Source organism: Amblyraja radiata, chromosome 2, assembly GCF_010909765.2.
Source record: "Amblyraja radiata isolate CabotCenter1 chromosome 2, sAmbRad1.1.pri, whole genome shotgun sequence".
Taxonomy (NCBI): domain Eukaryota; kingdom Metazoa; phylum Chordata; class Chondrichthyes; order Rajiformes; family Rajidae; genus Amblyraja; species Amblyraja radiata.
The window spans coordinates 124,530,058-124,550,172 of NC_045957.1; the positions used below are offsets into that span (position 1 = coordinate 124,530,058).

General features: G+C 46.8%; 1 protein-coding gene across 1 annotated transcript in view; it reads left to right on the plus strand.

Moving 5' to 3' along the window:
• Positions 1–589: 589 nt before the first annotated feature.
• Positions 590–20,115, plus strand: part of ulk4 (unc-51 like kinase 4) — a 324,061-nt gene continuing 304,535 nt past the window's right edge. The window contains exons 1-5 of the mRNA XM_033015040.1: positions 590–663; positions 8,853–9,007; positions 9,231–9,330; positions 13,463–13,602; positions 15,165–15,324. Of these exons, the coding sequence (XP_032870931.1) occupies positions 8,870–9,007; positions 9,231–9,330; positions 13,463–13,602; positions 15,165–15,324 (538 nt within the window). The 5' untranslated portion in view covers positions 590–663; positions 8,853–8,869. The remainder of the gene's footprint in view (positions 664–8,852; positions 9,008–9,230; positions 9,331–13,462; positions 13,603–15,164; positions 15,325–20,115) is intronic.

Here is a 20,115-nt window from a genome sequence, read left to right on the forward strand (position 1 = left end):
GATATGGGGAGAAGGCAGGAACGGGGTACTGATTGTGGATGATCAGCCATGATCACATTGAATGGCGGTGCTGGCTCGAAGGGCCGAATGGCCTCCTCCTGCACCTGTTGTCTATTGTCTCAACAGGTCAGACAGCGTCTCTGGAAAACATGGATAGATGATCTTTTGGGTTGGGAGCCTACAGACTGAGGTTCTTCAGAGCCTTTCTTCAGAGCCTTCTAAGAGTGGTCCCGACTGGAACCGTCACCTATCCATGTTGTCCACAGATGCTGCATGAGTTACTCCAGCACATGACGCTGCTCCCAGCCCGGCCGTGGTTGCCGGGGCAACGGGCGCCGCGGTGACCAGGGGCGGGGGGGGCGCGACCATTATCCGCCCGCACAAGGGGGGGGGGGTGGAGGGGAGACACAGAGACATTGTCCACGGGACCCAGCTCTAGCTGCCCTCGTCCTCAGGCAGGGGATGTGTATATTGTATGGGGATGGAAGGGCATGGGGAGAGGGGCACAGCTCCGGGGATGGGGGAGGGGGAGGCGGACACCGCACCCCCCCCCCCCCGCTCTGCTCCCACTGTGCCGGCGCCCAGCGCACTTCCGGCCGCCGGGGAGGCGGGAACGTCAACCGTCAACGTCCAACGGTCAACCGTCACTGCGGGAACGTCCCGGTGAGAATGGGGGCGACACGAGAATGGGGAGGGGGGGGTGTGGTGGAGACTGGTGTGTGTGGGGCAGGGGGGGGGTGTGGTGGAGACTGGTGTGTGTGGGGCAGAGTGGGGGAGTGTGGTGGAGACTGGTGTGTGTGTGTGGGGCAGGGTGGGGGGAGTGTGGTGGAGGCTGGTGTGTGGGGCAGTGGGGCAGAGGGGGGGAGAGTGGGGGGGAGACTGGTGTGTGTGGGGCAGAGTGGGAGAGACGGTGAACAGGGGAGAATGGGGAGGGGGGAGACTGTGGTTAAGGTGGGGGGAGGGGGGAGATGATGATGAGGGGGGACAGACGGTGATGAGGGAGAGACTGTAGTGAGACTGGGGACGGGGGGGGGGGACACGGTGATGGGGAGACTGTGGTTAACAGAAAATAGGTGCAGGAGTAGGCCATTCGGCCCTTCGAGCCTGCACCGCCATTCAATATGATCATGGCTGATCATCCAACTCAGTATCCCGTTAAGGGGGGGGGGAGACTGTGGTTAAGGGGGGGGGAGACTGTGGTTAAGGGGGGAGAGACTGGTTAAGAGGGGGGGGGGAGACTGTGGTTAGGGGGGGAGAGACTGGTTAAGGGGGGGAGTGTGGTTAAGGGGGGGGGGAGACTGGTTAAGGGGGGAGAGACTGTGGTTAAGGGGGGGGAGAGACTGGTTAAGGGGGGGGAGATTGTGGTTAAGGGGGGGAGACTGTGGTTAAGGGGGGGGAGAGACTGCTGAGGGGGGGAGACTGGTGAGAATGGGGAGAAACGGGACGGTGGGGGGGGACTGTGGTTAAGGTGGGGGGGAGACTGTGGTTAAGGGGGGGGGGGAGAGACTGGTAGTGGGGAGACTGACTCCAGGGGGTGGAGATGGTGGTGGAGTTGGGGGAGACTGTAGTGAGACTGGGGACGGGGGGGACATGGTGATGGGGAGACTGTGGTTAAGGAGGGGGGGAGAGACTGCTGAGGGGGGGAGAGACTGGTGAGGGGAGGAGAGACTGGTAGTGGGGAGACTGACTCTAGGGGGTGGAGATGGTGGTGGGGTTGGGGGAGACTGGTGAGGGGAGGAGAGACAGTGAGGGACAAGGACTGCGGGAAAGGGGAGACTGGTGGTGAAGGAGAGGTGAGGAGGAGAGGGGCGAAGGGGGAGACGGTGATGAGGGAGTGGGGGGGAGAGATGTGATGGGAGGGGGGTAGTGAGAGAGGCGGTGGTGGTGAGGGGGGGAGAGAAGGTGGTGAGGTAGAGTGATGGTGGGGGAGAGACGGGAAGGGGGAGGGAGGAGCTGTCAGCCGGGGGTGGAGGACGCAGTGATGGGGGGGGGGGGGGTAACAGAAGAGGGGGGTGAGCGAGGTGCAACAGGTGGGGTGAAGGGGGTTGTGTCAGAGGTGTCTGCAATGGACGAGGGTTGGGATGTAATGGAGGGAGTGTGAGGGGTGTGTGAGGAGCAACGGGGGGGGTGAAGGTGGTGCAACACGGGGGGGGGGGGTGAACAGAGGGGATCGGGGTGCAATGTGGGAAGGGGGTGCAACAGGAGTTTGGGGTGAGGGGGATACAAGAGGGGGTGCAACATCTGGAGGATGGGGGAGAAGTAGGTGCAACGGGATGGGATGCAGTGGAGGGAGTGGGAATGTAGGGAGGAGGAGAATGGTGCAACAGGGAGGGTGAGGGAGATGCAACGTAAGGGGGGGGGGGGGTTGAGGGTGTGCAAAGAGGGGGGTGCAATGCAGTGAGGGGAGTTTGGGGTGCAACTGAGGGTGATGTGTGAGGGGGTGTATTGGTGTGGGTGACTGGTGGTAGGGATGCTGGTTGTCAGTGTGTGCATTGAAGTCTCTGTCAGCTCCCACGGGTGCTGGGGATACCAGAGGAAGTGATTCTCTATCCATTCAGTTATCTCTCCTGGCATCCCATGGGATCTGACTTTCCAGAGCAGCCGACCAAATGCCTTACTGAAATCCATGTATACAACGTCTGTAGCTCTGCCCTCAGACTTTTGGTCACATCTTTAAAAAACTCAATCTGATTCGTGAGACACGACCTCCCAAGTACAAAACCATGCTGACTATCCCTAATCAGCCCCTGTCCATCTAAATGCGTTTAATGTTTTATGTGTCATTCCTAACTGTCACTGTATGTCATATTGTCACTTGTGGGCGGAGCTTTTTCCTTGCATGTGAATACTTGGCCAATAAACTTATTCATTTCGCCTGTCCCTCAGAATACTCTCCAGTAACTTTCTGACCACAGATAATAAGCTCACTGGCCAATAGTTGTCAGCCCTTTCCTTGCATCCTTTCTTGAAGAGAGGCACAACATTTGCCACCCTCCAGTCTTCCAGCACAGTTCAGTTTAGTTTATTGTCATGTGTACCGAGGTACAGTGAAAAGTTTTTATTGCATGTTAACCAATCGGCAGAAAGACAAAACATGATTACATTTTACAGATACATGAGAAGGGAATAACGTTTAGTGCAAGGTAAAGTTGATTAAAGTCTGATTAAAGATAGTCCGAGGATCACGAATTAGGTAGATGGGATGTACTTCGGCGCCGTCATTCAGATTCAGATTCAACTTTAATTGTCATTGTCAGTGTACAGTACAGGGACAACGAAATGCAGTTGGCATCTCCCTGGAAGAGCGACATAGAATATGATTTCAATAAATAAAACTATTTACATGCATACAGTCATAGTGTTTTTCCTGTGGGAGGAGTGTCCGGGGGAGGGGGGGGGGGGGTGATTGGTAGTCACCGAGGTACATTGTTGAGTAGTGTTACAGCCGCAGGGAAGAAGCTGTTCCTGGACCTGCTGGTCCAGCAACGGAGAGACCTGTAGCGCCTCCCGGATGGTAGGAGGGTAAACAGTCCATGGTTGGGGTGAGAGCAGTCCTTGGCGATGCTGAGCGCCCTTCGCAGACAACGCTTGCTTTGGACAGACTCAATGGAGGGGAGCGAGGAACCGGTGATGCATTGGGCAATTTTCACCACCCTCTGCAGTGCTTTCCGGTCGGAGACAGAGCAGTTGCCATACCATACTGTGATATGTGTCAATACAAACTGGGATATGTGTACCACTTTGCTTCATGAAGTCGATCACTATATCCTTTGTCTTGCTGACATGGAGAGAAAGGACACCAGGACACAAGGTTCTCCATCTCTTTCCTGCACTCTATCTCATCATTGTTTGATATCTGGCCGACAATGGTGGTGTCGTCTGCGAATTTGAAATTGACTTTGAGATTTGTGTACCTTCATACACCTTTAGATGTTCAGTGCCTCCTCAACTGTTAATACGGACTGTCCTCAGGACATATTCATTAACTGCCCCAAGTTCCAAAGTACAAAACCAAGCTGATTCCCTTTTCAGCCCCTGTCCATCTAAATGGATAGGTGTGTCCTATCCCTCAGGGTACGGTCTAGTAACTTTAATGTATGTAAAATTAAGAAAGACCTCGTCTGGATAAAGACAAAATAACCTTTTCCCTCAGAGATAAGTGACTGAGGAGCATATATTTAATTGGCAGAGGGACTGAGGAGGTGTAGGATGGTGGAATTATACCGCATTTAACAAGTGATGGGGAGAGAGGGTGGGTCTGGAATTTCATTGTATGGAAGGGTGGCACTGTAGCGCAGCAGTAGAGTTACTGCCTTACAGCGCCAGTGATCTGGGTTCGACCACAGGTGCTGTCTGTCCAGTTTGTACGTTCTCCCCATGACCTGTGCACGTTTTCTCCGGGTGCTCCGATTTCCTCCCACACTCCAAAGATGTACAGGTTTGTAGGTTAATTGGCTTTGGTAAAATTGTTAATGGTCCCTAGTGTGTGTCGGTTAATGTTGGTGTATGGGGATCGCTGGTCGGGCGGAGTCGGTGGGCCAAGGGGCCTGTTTCCATGCTGTATCTCTAAACTGAAGAGCAGCAGAGGCTGAAAACTCTCAACGGATATAGGTAGTACCCGAATAAGACACTGAGACATAAAACCCAAGATAGTGCTGAAGCCAGGTGACTCTCTGTGTGCTAGTCCCATAAGTGGATCTACAATCATTCATTACAATGATCAACTCTTTTAAACTACCCCTTCAGCAGTATTTCTTACTCTAACGGTGCTAACTTGCGCTAAACATTATTCCCTTATCCTTTATCATGATGGCTTGATTATAATCATGTATAGTCTTTCCACTGACTCCAGCACACAATAGACAATAGGTGCAGGAGTAGGCTATTTGGCCCTTTGAGCCAGCACCGCCATTCAATGTGATCATGGCTGATCATCCCCAATCAGTACCCCGTTCCTGCCTTCTCCCCGTATCCCCTGGCTGTGCTATTTTAAGATTATTTAGAGTAAAATAGCTATTTTTAACAATAAAAACAGCTTTTCACTACCTTGGTACATGTGACAATAAACTAAACTAAATATGGACCAAGGGCTGAGAGGTTGGATGAAATATTTGGCCAGCATCGACATGGTGGGCTGTATGGTCTCCTGCGCTGTAAATGTGTTTGATCTCAACTGAGAGTTGGTACCTCTGTCTGTGTAGCACTGTTATATTGTGACCTTCACCTCAGTCTTCCTTGTTCCTTAAAAGAACGACACTCATGACATTCTCCAGCATCATAACCAGAGTACTCCAGCCCTGGCTGCACTTCCAGAAATCTTCATGGCTTCTATCCAATCTTGCATTGTCCTTGCATTTCAACCAGCCCTGACCATTCACTGGTTTATTATTCTCCTTGAGTTTAAATTATTTAATGGTGTGGACTCTGTCGACTCCCCTCGACTCTTCATCTCATTCTCTGGATTGGATGTGCATTGTCTCATTGGTCTGATGATCCCTAAAGCTAACGCATCCCTTTTTCACTGGCTTTTGGTTAGGCTGCGTTTGGAATATTGTTTGCAATTCTGATCGCTCCATTACAGGAAGGGTGCAGAGGGGGTTTCCCAGAATGATGACTGGTTTAGAGGGTATTGGCTAAAGGGAGATATTTGACAGACTCTGGAGTGTCAGAGGTTGAGGTTATAGAAGTTTATAAGATTAAGAGAAGAGTGGATAGGGAGGAAAGTCAGAATCTCTTTTCCCAGGGTGGGAATAACTTTAACGTGAGAGGGGCAAAGTTCAAAGGAGAAGTGTGGGGCAAGTTTGTGGGAAGTGCAAGTGTGGGGGAAGATGAGAGCCCGTGGTATGAAGATAAGAGCCTGCGTATCAAAGGACAGATACCAGCATGGATATCAGGTTGGCTGGATGGCAGAGGGCAAAGAGTGGCAATAAAGGGGGCTTTTTTGGTTGGCTGCCAGTGACTAGTGGAGTTCCACAGGGCTCGGTGCTGGGGCCGCTGCTCTTCGTGTATATTAATAATTTGGATGAGGGGATCGAAGGCTTTGTGGTTAAATTTGCGGATGATGTGAAAATAGGTGGAGAGGCAGGTAGTGCAGAGAAAGCAGGGACTCTGCAGAAGGACTTGGATCAGTTGGGAGCGCAGAGAAGTGATAAATGGAATATAGTGTAGCAAAGTGTGGAGTCATGCATTTTGGTAGTAGGAATAAAGACTTAGACTATTTTATAAATGGGGAGAGAATCCAGAAATCGCAGGTGCAAAGGGACTTGTGCTGGTGCAGGATTCCCAAAAAGTTAATTTGCAAGTCAAATCGGTAATAAAGAAAACAAACGCAATGTTAGCATTTATTTTGAGAGGGCTTGTGTACAAAAACAGTGGTGTAATGCTGAGGCTCTATAAGGCGCTGCTCAGACCGCATTTGCTATATTGAAAGCACCATATAACCATATAACAATTACAGCACGGAAACAGGCCATCTCGGCCCTTTTAGTCCCTGCCGAACACTTACTCTCACCTAGTCCCGTCTACCTGCACTCAGACCATAACCCTCCATTCCTTTCCCGTCCATATACCTATCCAATTTATTTTTAAATGATAAAATCAAACCTGCCTCCACCACTTCCACTGGAAGCTCATTCCACACAGCTACCACTCTCTGAGTAAAGAAGTCCCCCTCATGTTACCCCTAAACTTTTGTCCCTTACTTCTCAAATCACGTCCTCTTGTTTGAATCTTCCCTACTCTCAATGGAAAAAGATTATCCACGTCAACTCTGTCTATCCCTCTCATAATTTTAAAGACCTCTATCAAGTCCCCCCTTAACCTTCTGCGCTCCAAAAAAAAAGACCTATCTTGTTCAACCTTTCTCTGTAACTCAGGTGCTGAAACCCAGGCAACATTCTCTTCTGTAAATCTCTTCTGTACTCTCTCTATTTTGTTGACATCTTTCCTATAATTTGGCGACCACAATTGTACACCATACTCCAGAATTGGCCTCACCAATGCCTTGTACAATTTTAACATTACATCCCAACTTCTATACTCATGCTCTGATTTATAAAGGCTAGCATACCAAAAGCTTTCTTTACCACCCTATCTACATGAGATTCCACCTTCAGGGAACTATACACAGTTATTCCTAGATCCCTCTGTTCAACTGCATTCCTCAATTCGCTACCATTTACCATGTACATCCTATTTTGATTTGTCCTGCCAACATGTAACACTTCACACTTATCAGCATTAAACTCCATCTGCCATCTTTCAGCCCACTCTTCCGAATGGCTTAAATCTCTCTGTAGACTTTGAAAATCTACTTCATTATCCACAACACCACATATCTTAGTATCATCTACATACTTACTAATCCAATTTACCACACCATCATACAGATCATGTATGTATATGACAAACAATATCTGAGGAAGGATGTGCTGGCTCTGGAGAGGGTCCAGAGAAGGTTTATGAGAATGATGCCAGGAATGAGTAGGTTAATATATGACTTGCTAAACTGCAGCAAGCATCAAAATACTGGGCCTGTACTTGCTGGAGTTTAGAAGAATGAGGGGGAACCTCATAGAAACGCACTGCATAGTGAAAGGCTTTGGTAGAGTGGATGTGTAGAGGACGTCTCCATTAGTGGGAGAGTCTAGGACTACAGGTCATAGCCTCAGAATTAAAGGATATTATTTTAGGAAGGAAATTAGGAATTTATTTTGTCAGAGGTGGTGAATCTGTAGAATTCTTTGCCACAGAAGGCTGTGGTGGCCAAGTCAGTGGATATATTTAAGGCAGAGATAGGTAGATTCTTGATTAGTACTGGTGTCAGGGGTTATGGGGAGAAGACAGGAGAATGGTGTTAGGAGGGAGAGATAGATCAGCCATGATTGAATGGCAGGGTAGACTTGATGGGCCGAATGACCCAATTCTGCTTCTATCATTTATGATCATGATGTTATGAAGCTTTTTTACACAGAAGATGCTGAGTGCCCAGAACACGCTGCCAGGGGTGGTGTTGGAGAATTATACAATAGAAACATAGAAAATAGGTGCAGGAGGAGGCCATTCGGCCCTTCGAGCCTGCACCGCCATTCAATATGATCATGGCTGATCATCCAAATCAATATCCCATACCTGCCTTCTCTCCATACACCCTGATCCCTTTAGCCACAAGGGCCACATCTAACTCTCTTAAATCCAGCCAATGAACTGGCCTCAACTATGAATGATATCTTTATTTCGAATGATTAAAAACTACCTTCTGTGGCAGAGAATTCCACAGATTCACCACTCTGTGTAAAAAATGATTTTCTCATCTCGGTCCTAAAAGACTTCCCTCTTATCCTTAAACTGTGACCCCTTGTTCTGGACTTCCCCAACATCGGGAATAATCTTCCTGCATCTAGCCTGTCCAACCCCTTAAGAATTTTGTAAGTTTCCGTAAGATCCCCCCTCAATCTTCTAAATTCTAGCGTGTACAAGCCGAGTCTATCCAGTGTTTCTTCTTATGAAAGTCCTGCCATCCCAAGAATCAGTCTGGTGAACCTTCTCTGTACTCCCTCTATGGCAATACAATAGTGATGTTAGGATAGATACACGCATGAGCAGGGAATGGAGGGATATGGATCATGTATAGGCAGGCAGATAGAGTTGGTTTTGGCATCATGTTGGCACAAGCAGTGTGGGCCGAAGGGCCTGTTCCCGTGAGGGTTCTATGTTATTTTTCAAATCAACTTTGCTTTTTTTTTAATGTGAATGTCCAAAGTGCCTCAGAAAATTCTTCTGATGTTTATTAATGAACATTGGATGTAAATAGTGAATATCAGCGTGTGATTATTTGTTTTTTTCAATTTCAGTTGATAGAATAATCAAAATGGAAAACTTTATCCTCTATGAAGAAATTGGGAAAGGAAATAAATCTACTGTTTACAAAGGCAGAAGAAAAGGAACAATTAATTTTGTAGCTATTTTATGTATTGATAAATCAAAAAGACCAGAGATCACTAACCGGGTGAGTTACACTTGATAACATCAGCAATTGTTGGGGATCTTAAAAACTGATTGGTGGGAATATGCAGACCTACCATATAGATTTGTGCTGTTTTTGCATCTTGCCTATCTGAGTTTATTTTGTTACTTGAGGTATTGCTTTCTTGGTACAGATAACGTTATATATGTATTTTAATTTTGCAATATAGAACGAAGCAAATGCGTACTAATATATATTGATCTAGGTACGACTTACTCATGGTATTGAACACCAGAACATCGTATCGTTTCATGAGTGGTATGAGACGAGCAATCACCTATGGCTTGTGGTGGAACTGTGCACAGGTAAGGATTCAAATCCTTGAAATAAAGGCATAGAAAAGTTACCAAACAATGAGGCCATTCATCCCACATTCAGTCTGAACAAAGATCCCGACCTGAAACATAACCTATCCATGTTCTACAAAAATGCTGCCTGATCCGCTGAGTTATTCCAGCACTTTTTCTTCTTTCATCCCAAATTGTACATATGGTTATTGAGCACGGAAACAGGGCCATAGGACCAACTTAGATGTCTCATCTAAGCTATTGGCCTGCATTTGGACCATATCCCTCCAAACCTTGCTTGTCCACTTGCATGTCCAAACATCATTTAAATGTCAGAGCACAGAAACAGACCATTCTGCCCCTTATGCATGCCGACTAAGATTCCCCATTTACTCTACTTCCATTTGCCCATATTTGGCCCATATCCCTCTAAACCTTTCCTGTGCATGTAGCTGTCCAAATGCTTATGAAATGTTTCTGCCATTGAATGTTAATTGTACCTGCCTCAACTACTTCCTCTGGCAGCTCGTTCCATATACTCACCACCGGTGTGAAACAGATGGCACTCAGAATGGCACGGTGGCATAGAGTTGCTGCCTCACTGTGCCAGAGACCCCAGTTCCACCTGGGTGCTGTCTGTATGGAGTTTGCACATTTTCCCTGTGACTGCATGGGTTTTTTCCAGGTGGACTGGTTTGCTCCCATATTCCTAAGACATGCAGGTTTGTAGGTTAATTGGCTAATGTGGAGGATAGAACTCGTGTACGGGTGATCACTGGTTGGTGCAGGCTCTGAACGCCAAAGCTGAACAATCCATCCTCCCCTGTACTGGTCTATGGTCCTGCTGGTCGAGCCTTATTGAGGACACATTCAAGTACTTTTTAAATGTAATGGGGTTTCTACCTTCTCATTTTTTTTTCAGCAGTGAATTGCAGACCCCAACAAAGTTCTGGTGTGAATGATTTTCCACAACTCCCTTAGGTTGCTTTGAACTGGCCTTTGAATCTATATTTGTAGTTTTTTTAAAATTTTCAGCCGAGGGAAATAAATCCTTTTACTAAGTCCCTCATGATTTTGTACGCAGTTAATTCTTCCCTCTGTTCCAAAGGCTGCCCTTTCTATTGCTTTCTCTCAGCTGTAATTGTCCAGTCCTGTAACTGTAACCGATAGCTCTTCTGTTCCTCTCCTATGTAATCACATTTCTCCAACCAGATGGTACTCAAGCTGTGGCCCAGCAAGCACAATGTACCATTCTATCATTACCTGCCTGCTCTTTGTATTCCAAGCTGAGGGGAGACATGATGGAAATGATGAGAGGCCTAGATAGGGTAGAGCGAAACTAGGATGGAAATATCAAATACTAGAGGGCATAGCTTTAAGGCGAGAGGGGCAATGTTTAGAGATGTGCGGGTCAAGATTTTATACACAGAGGGTGGTGCGTGCATGGAGCATATTGCCGGGGTGGTGGTTGAGGCAGATACTGTAGTGGCATTGAAGAGACGCTTGGTTATGCCACATGGAAGTGCAGGGAATGGGGGGGATATGGATCTTGTGCGGGAATGTTCACTTGTGGACGGAAGTGACTGTGCTGTACTATTTATGTTCATTCAATCTGAAGAATCTGTGGATCTCGACCCCTATTGTTCCTCTATTCCTTTACATTTTTCTCTCTTTCATTCACTGTGCATTCCCTAATGGCTATTCCGTAAATGCATTACCTCACCCTTCTTGGGATTAAATTTAATTTGCAACTTTCCAGTCCAGCTGAATGGTGCATTGAAAGCTTTTTTCCTTGCAGTCAACCATCTGTCCAACTTTTGGATCATTTTTCAACCTCCTTTATCATGCCATTTGCATTTCTATTTAAATTATTAATGTATGCAAAACAACTGGGACTGAGCGTTAGCTGTGTGGGATCAATAACCTTCCAATTACAAAACTACCGACCAATCAATAGCTTTTCCTTCTTGCTAAATGTTGTTTAAAATATTAGTTCAGTTTAGATACAATGTGGAAATAGGCCTTTCAGCCCACTGAGATCAACCCGTACACTAGTTCTATCCAACACACTGGGACAACTTACAGAAGCCAATTAACCTACAAACTGCGCATCTTTGGAGTGTGGGAGGAAACCGGAGCATCTGGAGTAAACCCACGCAGGTCACAGGGAGAACATACAAACTTCGTACAGACAGCATAGAAACATAGAAACATAGAAATTAGGTGCAGGAGTAGGCCATTCGGCCCTTCGAGCCTGCACCGCCATTCAATATGATCATGGCTGATCATCCAACTCAGTATCCCGTACCTGCCTTCTCTCCATACCCTCTGATCCCCTTAGCCACAAGGGCCACATCTAACTCCCTCTTAAATACAGCACCCGTAGTCAGGATGGAACCCGGGTCTTTGTCGCTGTGAGGCAGCAACTTTACCGCTGCGCTTCTGTGCCGCCCATTGTAGCTACTTTGGGAGTCATCATTACATCCCCATCTTCTGAAAGTGGCACCAGGTGACCTTGGCATGAAGCAGGATTTGAGGTATGGTGGGTGCCCACCTGGTACAGGTGATGAGTGGGGTTTCAGGGTAGGTCTGGAGCATCAAGACCATGGGGGCACTTGATGCTGGCCTTAATCACTGGCACCTGTCTGATGTGTTTTACAAAGACGTACTCAATGCCCCAGTAATGAAGTACTTCAAAGTACATTTGAAAAGAATTGATCCAAGATTGAGTAGATGCAGGAACTGTGAATGACAGGCTGAAAATTCTGGCAATACACTGTAAGTCAGTAGAAAGAAACAATTCAACGTGATTTTAAGTCATTGCCCCATCATCCTGTTGATGGATAATGACGACTGAGTAACCTCAATCTCCACAGAGGCTGCTCAGCCTGGTGAGTGTCTCCACCAGTTCCTGTTTTTTGAATATTTGTTGAATTGATTCGTGTTTTTTCTGGATCCATTTTCATTGAGCAGCATTTGTGGAAATAGATGTCGAGTCAATAACAGAGGTTACTCATTCATCTACTAAAGGCCACAGAGTGCTGGAGTAACTCAGCGGGTCAGGCAGCATCTCTGCAGAACATGGATAGGTGACGTTTCACAGAGTGCTGGAGTAACTCAGCGGGTCAGGCAGCATCTCTGGAGAACATGGATTGATAACTTTTGGGTTGGGACCGTTCTTCTGAAATGTTACTTCCCTGTGCTATCCATAGTGACTCCAGCATTCTGTGTCCTTTTGTGTATTAACCAGCACCTGCAGTTCTTTGTTTTACATTGATTGTTCATTTGTCATCTACAGGAAGATGGGGCAAAGACCTCAAAGTGTAACTATTTCTCTCACCTGATTATTCCTGAGTATTCCCAGAATTTTCAGCCTTTATTTCACAGATCCCAAATCTACATTCAATATTGGATAAATGTTCTTCCAATGTACTTTAAATCTTCAGCATTTAGTTTAGAATTACAGCATATTCCACTAAGTCCACATCGACCACCCGCTGACACTAGTTTAATGTTAACCCACTTTCTCATCCACTCCCTACACACTAAGGGAGGAAACTGGAGTATCCGGAGGACATGCACACAATCACAGGGGACTGTGAGAACTCCACAAAGAAAGCCCCCAGTCAGGATGGAACCTTGGGTCTCTGGCGCTGTGAGGCAGCAGCTCTACCATCCCGGCTACTATTGACAGTACCAGACTCAAGAACAGCATCTTACCCTCTCATATTAGGCTTCTGAATAGTCCTTTCATTCAACGATCGTCAAGGTGACATCAGAAGGGTCTCGACCCGAAACGTCACCTATTCCTTTTCTCCAGAGATGCTGTCTGACCCGCTGAGTTACTCTACAGATCTTTGTGTCATGCTTTACATGTTCTTCCCAGAGAAGGAGCTACTACTCCATAAGCTATGGCTCTGTCCGATTCACCTATACCGCATTGTAGACATTGGAAGTGATGCGCTACAATGCTGAGAACTATATCCTACACTCTGTATCTTCTCTGTTCTACCTATTGTACGAGGTTGATTTGATTCTATTTATGTATGGTATTATCTCATCTGATGGACAGCATGCAAAGCCAAGCCTATCACCGTACCTTGGTACACCATGACAATAATGTATCTAAACCACCTTGTGTCTTTTGCAGGAGGTTCACTGGCAATGATTATTGCCCAAGATGAATATTTACTCGAGGATGTAGTTCGAGAGTTTGGCGTTGATCTGATGATGGGTTTGCACCAGATCCACAAGTTGGGCATCGTATTTTGTGATCTTAACCCTGCTAAGGTAAATGGACACTTTTGTATTGGGTAAGGCTTAGTTGTTGAACAATGAATGTGTTTGTTTCCAAAGTAGTTTTTGTAATTGACTTTATTTCTACCATAGTTTTTTCCATGCTGTCCCGAATCAACTGGCCTGGTTTTGTTTCCCAAAACAACTGATTGTTAGCCAGACCCTTCCTCAATTTTCCGTTGCTCTGTGTATTAGTTGTCGCGCTTTTCATTGTACTGTGGTCTCCACCTTGAAATACCACTTCCTCCTTCTCTCTCATTTCATATCTTTTACTATAACCACATTTAAAAGATGTTTGGGCAAAGGTACATGGATATGGAAGTTTTAGAGGGATATGGACCAAATATATTGAGTTTAGATGGGGCATCTTGGTCAGCATGGGTAAGCTGGGTGGAAGGGTGTATTTCCATGATGTGTAGCTCTTTGACTTTATCTTTGATTGGGATCCCCCTTCAGTTGTGGTTGTTAAATGCGGTTAGACATTTTATTCTGTGGTAGATGTGAAAGCAGTTTGAGGAAATCATTGCCCGCTTTGCCACGTTTGAGACTATAAATTAATATCATAATGTGGCTCAAGAAGTATACTTTTAAATGTTATTTTCCCAAAGATTGCATATTAACTACCTACCGTATTGTTGTAGATAGACACAAAATGCTGGAGTAACTCAGCGGGTCAGGCAGCTTCTGGAGATAAGGTATAGGTCAGTAGTCAACAGTGGTTTATTTGTCACATGTGCAACTACACAGTGAAATTATTTTTGCATATATTACACATGCGGGCGCCGCCATTATTGTCGCTATTATTGAATGTCCGTTCGGCCGCACGCTCGATGTACTGGAGCAGCTCCCGCGAACCGACGTCCCTCTCCTCGCCCGGCCAACTTTGTGTCCCAGGGGAACTTCCTGCAGCCGACCTTGAGGACGCTGGAGGCATTGGGTGCTATCGAGCCTTTGGGCGGGTTCCCTGTCCCACTGATCGCGAGCCTTCGGAGGGGTTCTTGGTCCCACCAGAGACCGCGGCGGGATAGCCGTGCCTACCGGGGAGAAATTGGAGACAAGTAAAGGTCGGAACAAATCAGGGTTGGCAACAAAGGTTTCAAAGGTCTTTTATTGTCGCATGCACCAATCAAGGTACCGTGATATGCGAATTACCATGCAGTCATACCAAAAATAAAGCAACAAGGCACACAACTATATAAAAGTTAAAATAAACATCCACCACAGCGGACTCCCCACATTTCTCACTGTGATGGAAAGCAATAAAGTTCAATCTTCTTCCCTCATTCTTCTCCCGCGGTCGGGGCAGTCGAACCATCCGTCAGGGCGATCGAATCTCCCGCAGCCAGCAGTCGAAGCCTCAAATGACCTCAGGAAGGGTGGAGCCCATAATGGCCCATTGTTGGCTGGGGAAGCTAAGACTAGGAGAGGGATACAAGGATGTGAACAGTTGAACTGGTAGGGCGACTGGGGTGGGCAAAGAAGGGAGAGAGTGGGGTGGAGGGGGAAATTAGAGAAATTGCCATATTACTGTATTCTCTTTTTCTGCCCTCCCACAGATACTGGTTGATGGGCCAGGCACTCTGAAGTACGGTAACTTCAGCCTCGCCAAGGCAGAAGGGGAGAATCTCGAGGAATTCTTTGCACTGATTGATACAGATGACGATACAGGCGAAAACAAGGAAGAAACACAAAAAAAATCCAGAAGTCGAACTCGAGGTAACAATCTTTCAAAAATCAAATTCACGGTGATAAACTTCATGGATGATGATAAAACTTGAGAGCCCCCTCCTGTTAAACTAGAGTGTAAGATGTGATGGTTTTCCAAGTGTAGCTAACCCCAACATGGAATGGGAATGTTCAGCAGGCTAGGTAACATCAGGTTCCCGCTGTTCATTCAGATCTTTGACCATGCTCTTTCTGGCCATTCTCCGAGATCTTGATGTTACTTTCCAATGCGGGTGACCCTGCCTTTGAGTAACAGAAGTTCACTCTTTCAAACCGTGACCCAAATAAGACGTGGCACAAGGTTGCATCCTGACGGGCTGTGGCCATGCCCGACAACAGGCTTGGCTCGCTGCCGTGGTAACGAGAACCAGCCCGGAGAGGTTGCCGCCGAGCCCGTCTCTGCTCGCCCCATGACAGGAGAGGAGGGGTCTGACCCAGGGCCAGTATGTGGACCGGAGGGAGTCTGACCCAGGGCCAGTATGTGGACAGGAGAGGAGGGAACCACAGGCCCATCTCGTCCAGAGAGGGAAGGCCACCGAGCTTGGCCCCAGCTCACCACGTGGACCCGAAATCGGGAAGGGGGTGGAAGGAGACAGGGACAGCAGCGGATGCTGGAAAAAGGAAGGCTAAAAAGAACGGGGGGGGGGCGGGAGGATCTTACCTTCTCCGTCCCTCAGACATGGGTTGAAGAAGGCAAGGTGTGGAGAGGGACATTGGATCGCAGGCAATCCGAAATGTAGGCGAAGGCTGCAACGGGTCTTTGTGGCCAGCTGCAGCTGGGATTGTAGAATGGCACCACTTGCATATAGACTCAGTGCGCTGTTCTGTACATTCTTTATTGACTGGGTGTGATTATGCTTATGTCCGGGGATAGTCTTGCTGAGCTGTATTTCACTGTATCGTTCACTGTATTTCATGAAAATGTATTTCACTATACAGGTGACAGTAAAGGAACCATTGGACCAATTTGGGCTCTCAGAATTTGTTGGGGGGGGGGGGGGGGATGTATTATTTTTTCCAATCTCCAAGCGTGGTCTGGACCATTCCCTCTCTACACAACCCATCCCCCCATTAACTTGGAGATGCCTTGGAATGAGAATACCAGGGGGATTGAATATTGCAACATAGATGATTTACTCTAAATGAAGGTGTCACATCTACACTGAGTATTTACCAAGTATATAATTGACAGAGCCAGCTTTGAGGAAAGTTATCATTGTACCTTTCCCTTTGCTCTACCTTTTGTACTTGGACTTGACAGCCATTGAGGCTTAGTATCATTCAGCACAGAAACAGGCCCTTTGATCCAACTTGCCCACGCTAACCAAGATGTCCCGTCTATGCTAGCCCCACCTGCCCACGTTTGGTCCATGTCCCATTCAAATATTGTTATAGTACCTGCCTCAACTATCTTCTGGCAGCTTGTTCCATATACCCACCACCGTCTGTGAAAAAGTTTCCTTTCAGTTTCCTATTAAAACCTTCCACATTCACCTTAAACCTATGCTCTGGTTCTAGATCCCCCTCATGACCATGTACACCTCTATAAGATCACCCCTCACCCTCCTATGCTCCAATGAAAAAAGTCCTAGCCTGCTCAACCTCTCCTTATAGCTCAGACCTTCAAGTCCTGGCAACATCCTCGTGGATCTTCTTGATGCTCTTTCCAGCTCAACAACATCCTAGAGCAGGGTGACCAAAATTGAACACAGTACTCCAAATGCTGCATCACCAGCATCTTGTACAACTCATCTCCAAACTCCTGGAACTTGGAGTAGGCACTCACCTCGCCTCTGCAACTGGATCCTCAACTTCCTGACCAACAGACCACAATCAGTGAGGATAGGTGACAAATCATCCACTGCCATAATCCTTGGTGCCCCGCAAGGATGTGTTCTCAATCTTATACACCCACCACTGTGCAGTTGGACACATACATGGGTAGGAAAAGTTTCGAGGGGTATGGCCAAATGCTGGCGAATGGGACCAGCTTAGATAGGGCGTGTTCATAGACGGCACTGCCGTAGTGGGTGGAATAATGATGTGACGCAATACAGCAAGGAAATTGAGAACATAGACAACAACCTCTCCCTCAATCTCAGCAAGACCAGATTGTGACTGACTTCAGGAAGCATAGCAGTACGTACACCACAGTACACATTGATAGTGCCGAAGTAGACATGGTCGAAAGCTTCAAGCCTGAGGAGTAAATATTGGAATAAAGGAGTCAATGACTGACTGATGAAGGCTAGTATGCCAAGAGCAGCATTAAACCACCCTAAAGGTGACATCACCTTTAGGCAACTATGCTCCTGGATGCCTAGATCCCTCTGCTCTACAACACTCCTCATGGCCCTGCCATTCATTGTGCATGTCTTCCCCTGGTTTCACTTCCGAAAATGCAACACCTCACACACTTAACATAGAGCGTAGAACAGTACAACACAAGGCCAGGCTCTTTGGCCCACAAGTTGTGCCCAACTTGATGCCAAGACCATCTCTTATCTGCCTGCAAAAAAACGATATCCCTCCATTCCCTACATATCCATATGCCTATCAAAACGTTTTTTAAATGCCACCAATGTATCTGTTTCAACCACCACCCCTGACAACAAGGTCAAGGCATTCACCACCCTCTGTCCCGCACATCTCCTTTAAACTTTGTGCCTTGGACATTAAAGCTGTACCCTCTAGTGTTTGATTTCTCCATCCTCAGTAAAAGATTCTGACTTTTTACGTTCTCTTTGCCTGTCGTAATTGCACATTCTTCTATCAGGTCACCCTGCAACATCCGCATTCCAGAGAAAACAATCCAAATCTGTCCAACCTTCTCCGATAGCTAATACATCCAAATACAGATGACATCTGATAAACCTCCTCCACCCTCTTCAAAGCCTCCACGTCCTCCCAGTAATATGGCAACCAGAACTGCACACAATTCTCCAAACCTGTATTAAACTTTATTAAACATTACTCAGCCCACTTGCCCAGCTGATCAAGATCCTGCTGTAATGGGCCCAGCCCTGTACCCTGAAGCAAACCACTAGTCACAGGCCTCCAGTAGGAAAAACAACTTCCCCTCATCACCAGCACCCTGGTCACCCTGCTCACGAATCGTTGGGATCCAGACCATGCCCTGAGAACATTTGTTAATGGTGTCAATATTTCCTTCACTGATGTATTTCCTTTTCCATGCTGTCATACACACCTATGAATCATCCCAATTCAGCATTTCCATCATTATTTCCTGTTCTTTACATTCCCATTTAAGCATGTAAGTATGTTTATTGGCCAAGTATTCACATACAAGGAATTTGCTCCGCCCACAAGTAACAACATGACATACAGTGACAGTTATGAATGACTCCGAAAACACTAAACATTAATAATAATAAAGCATTAATGATAAAACACCATTGATCAACCATCAAAATACCAGATCAAAGGGAGGCTACAGATTTTTGGCTGTTGAGTAGAGCAACTACTCGTGGATAGAAACTGTTTTTATGTCTGGCTGTGGCAGCTTTGACAATCCGGAGTCGCCTTCCAGAGGGAAGTGATTCAAAGAGTTTGTGGCCAGGGTGAGAGGGGTCAGAGATGATCTTGCCCACTCGCTTCCTGGCCCTTGCAGTGTACAGTTCATCAATGGAGGGAAAGTTGCAGCCAATAATCTTCTCTGCTGATCGGACGATCAGCTATATTGCCAAGTTTCATCATGAAGGGCTTGGCCTGTTTGCACTTTAGAGGCATGGATATTGGTTATTTTGTTCCTGAAATATGAATTAACAGATAATCGGCATGGAAAAAGGCCCTCTGGCCTACCGAGTCCATGCCGACCATCAATCACTTGTACATGCTAGTTTAATGTCATCCCACTTTCTCTTCCACTCCCTACACACTAGGAGGCAATTTACTAAAGTCAATTAACCTACAAACATCTGATGGGATGTGAGTGGAAAGTGGAGCACTTGCATAAAACCCACTTGGGTCAGAAAGAGAATGTTCAAACTCAACATAGGTGGCACAAGAAGTTAGGACTGAACCCCATCTCTTGTGCTGTGAGGCATTTAGTTCAATCACAAGACTAGCATGGGAAAGGAACTAGAATGTCCTCCCGAGATCCTACCTGACCTGCTGAGTTATTTGAGTACTTTTTCCTTTTTTTGTAAACCAGAAGCTGCATTTCCTTAGACACAAAATGCTGGAGTAACTCAGCGGGTCAGGCAGCATCTGTGGAGAACATGGATAGGTGACGTTTCACAGAGTGTTGGAGTAACTCAGCGGGTCAGGCAGCATCTGTGGAGAACATGGATAGGTGACGTTTCACAGAGTGCTGGAGTAACTCAGCGGGTCAGGCAGCATCACTGGAGAACATGAATAGGTGACGTTTCACAGAGTGCTGGAGTAACTCAGTGGGTCAGGCAGCATCTGTGGAGAAAAAGGACAGGTGACGTTTCGGGTTGGGACTGAAGAAGAAACGTCCGGTCCGGAAACGTCATCAATCTCTCCAGTGATGCTGCCTGCCCGCTGAGTTACTCCAGCATTTTGTGTCGATCTTTGGTATGAACCAGCATCTGCAGTTCATTTCTATTACATCTGCCTTTCTTGTTTCTATATGGGAAATGGTATGATGGAATCGCACAGCGCAGAAAGAAGACATTAGTTTAGTTTAGAGATACAGTTTGGAAACAGGCCCTTCGGCCCACCGGGCCTGCGCCGACTAGTGATCCCCACATATTAACACTATCCAACACATGCTTGGGACAATTTTTACATGGACCC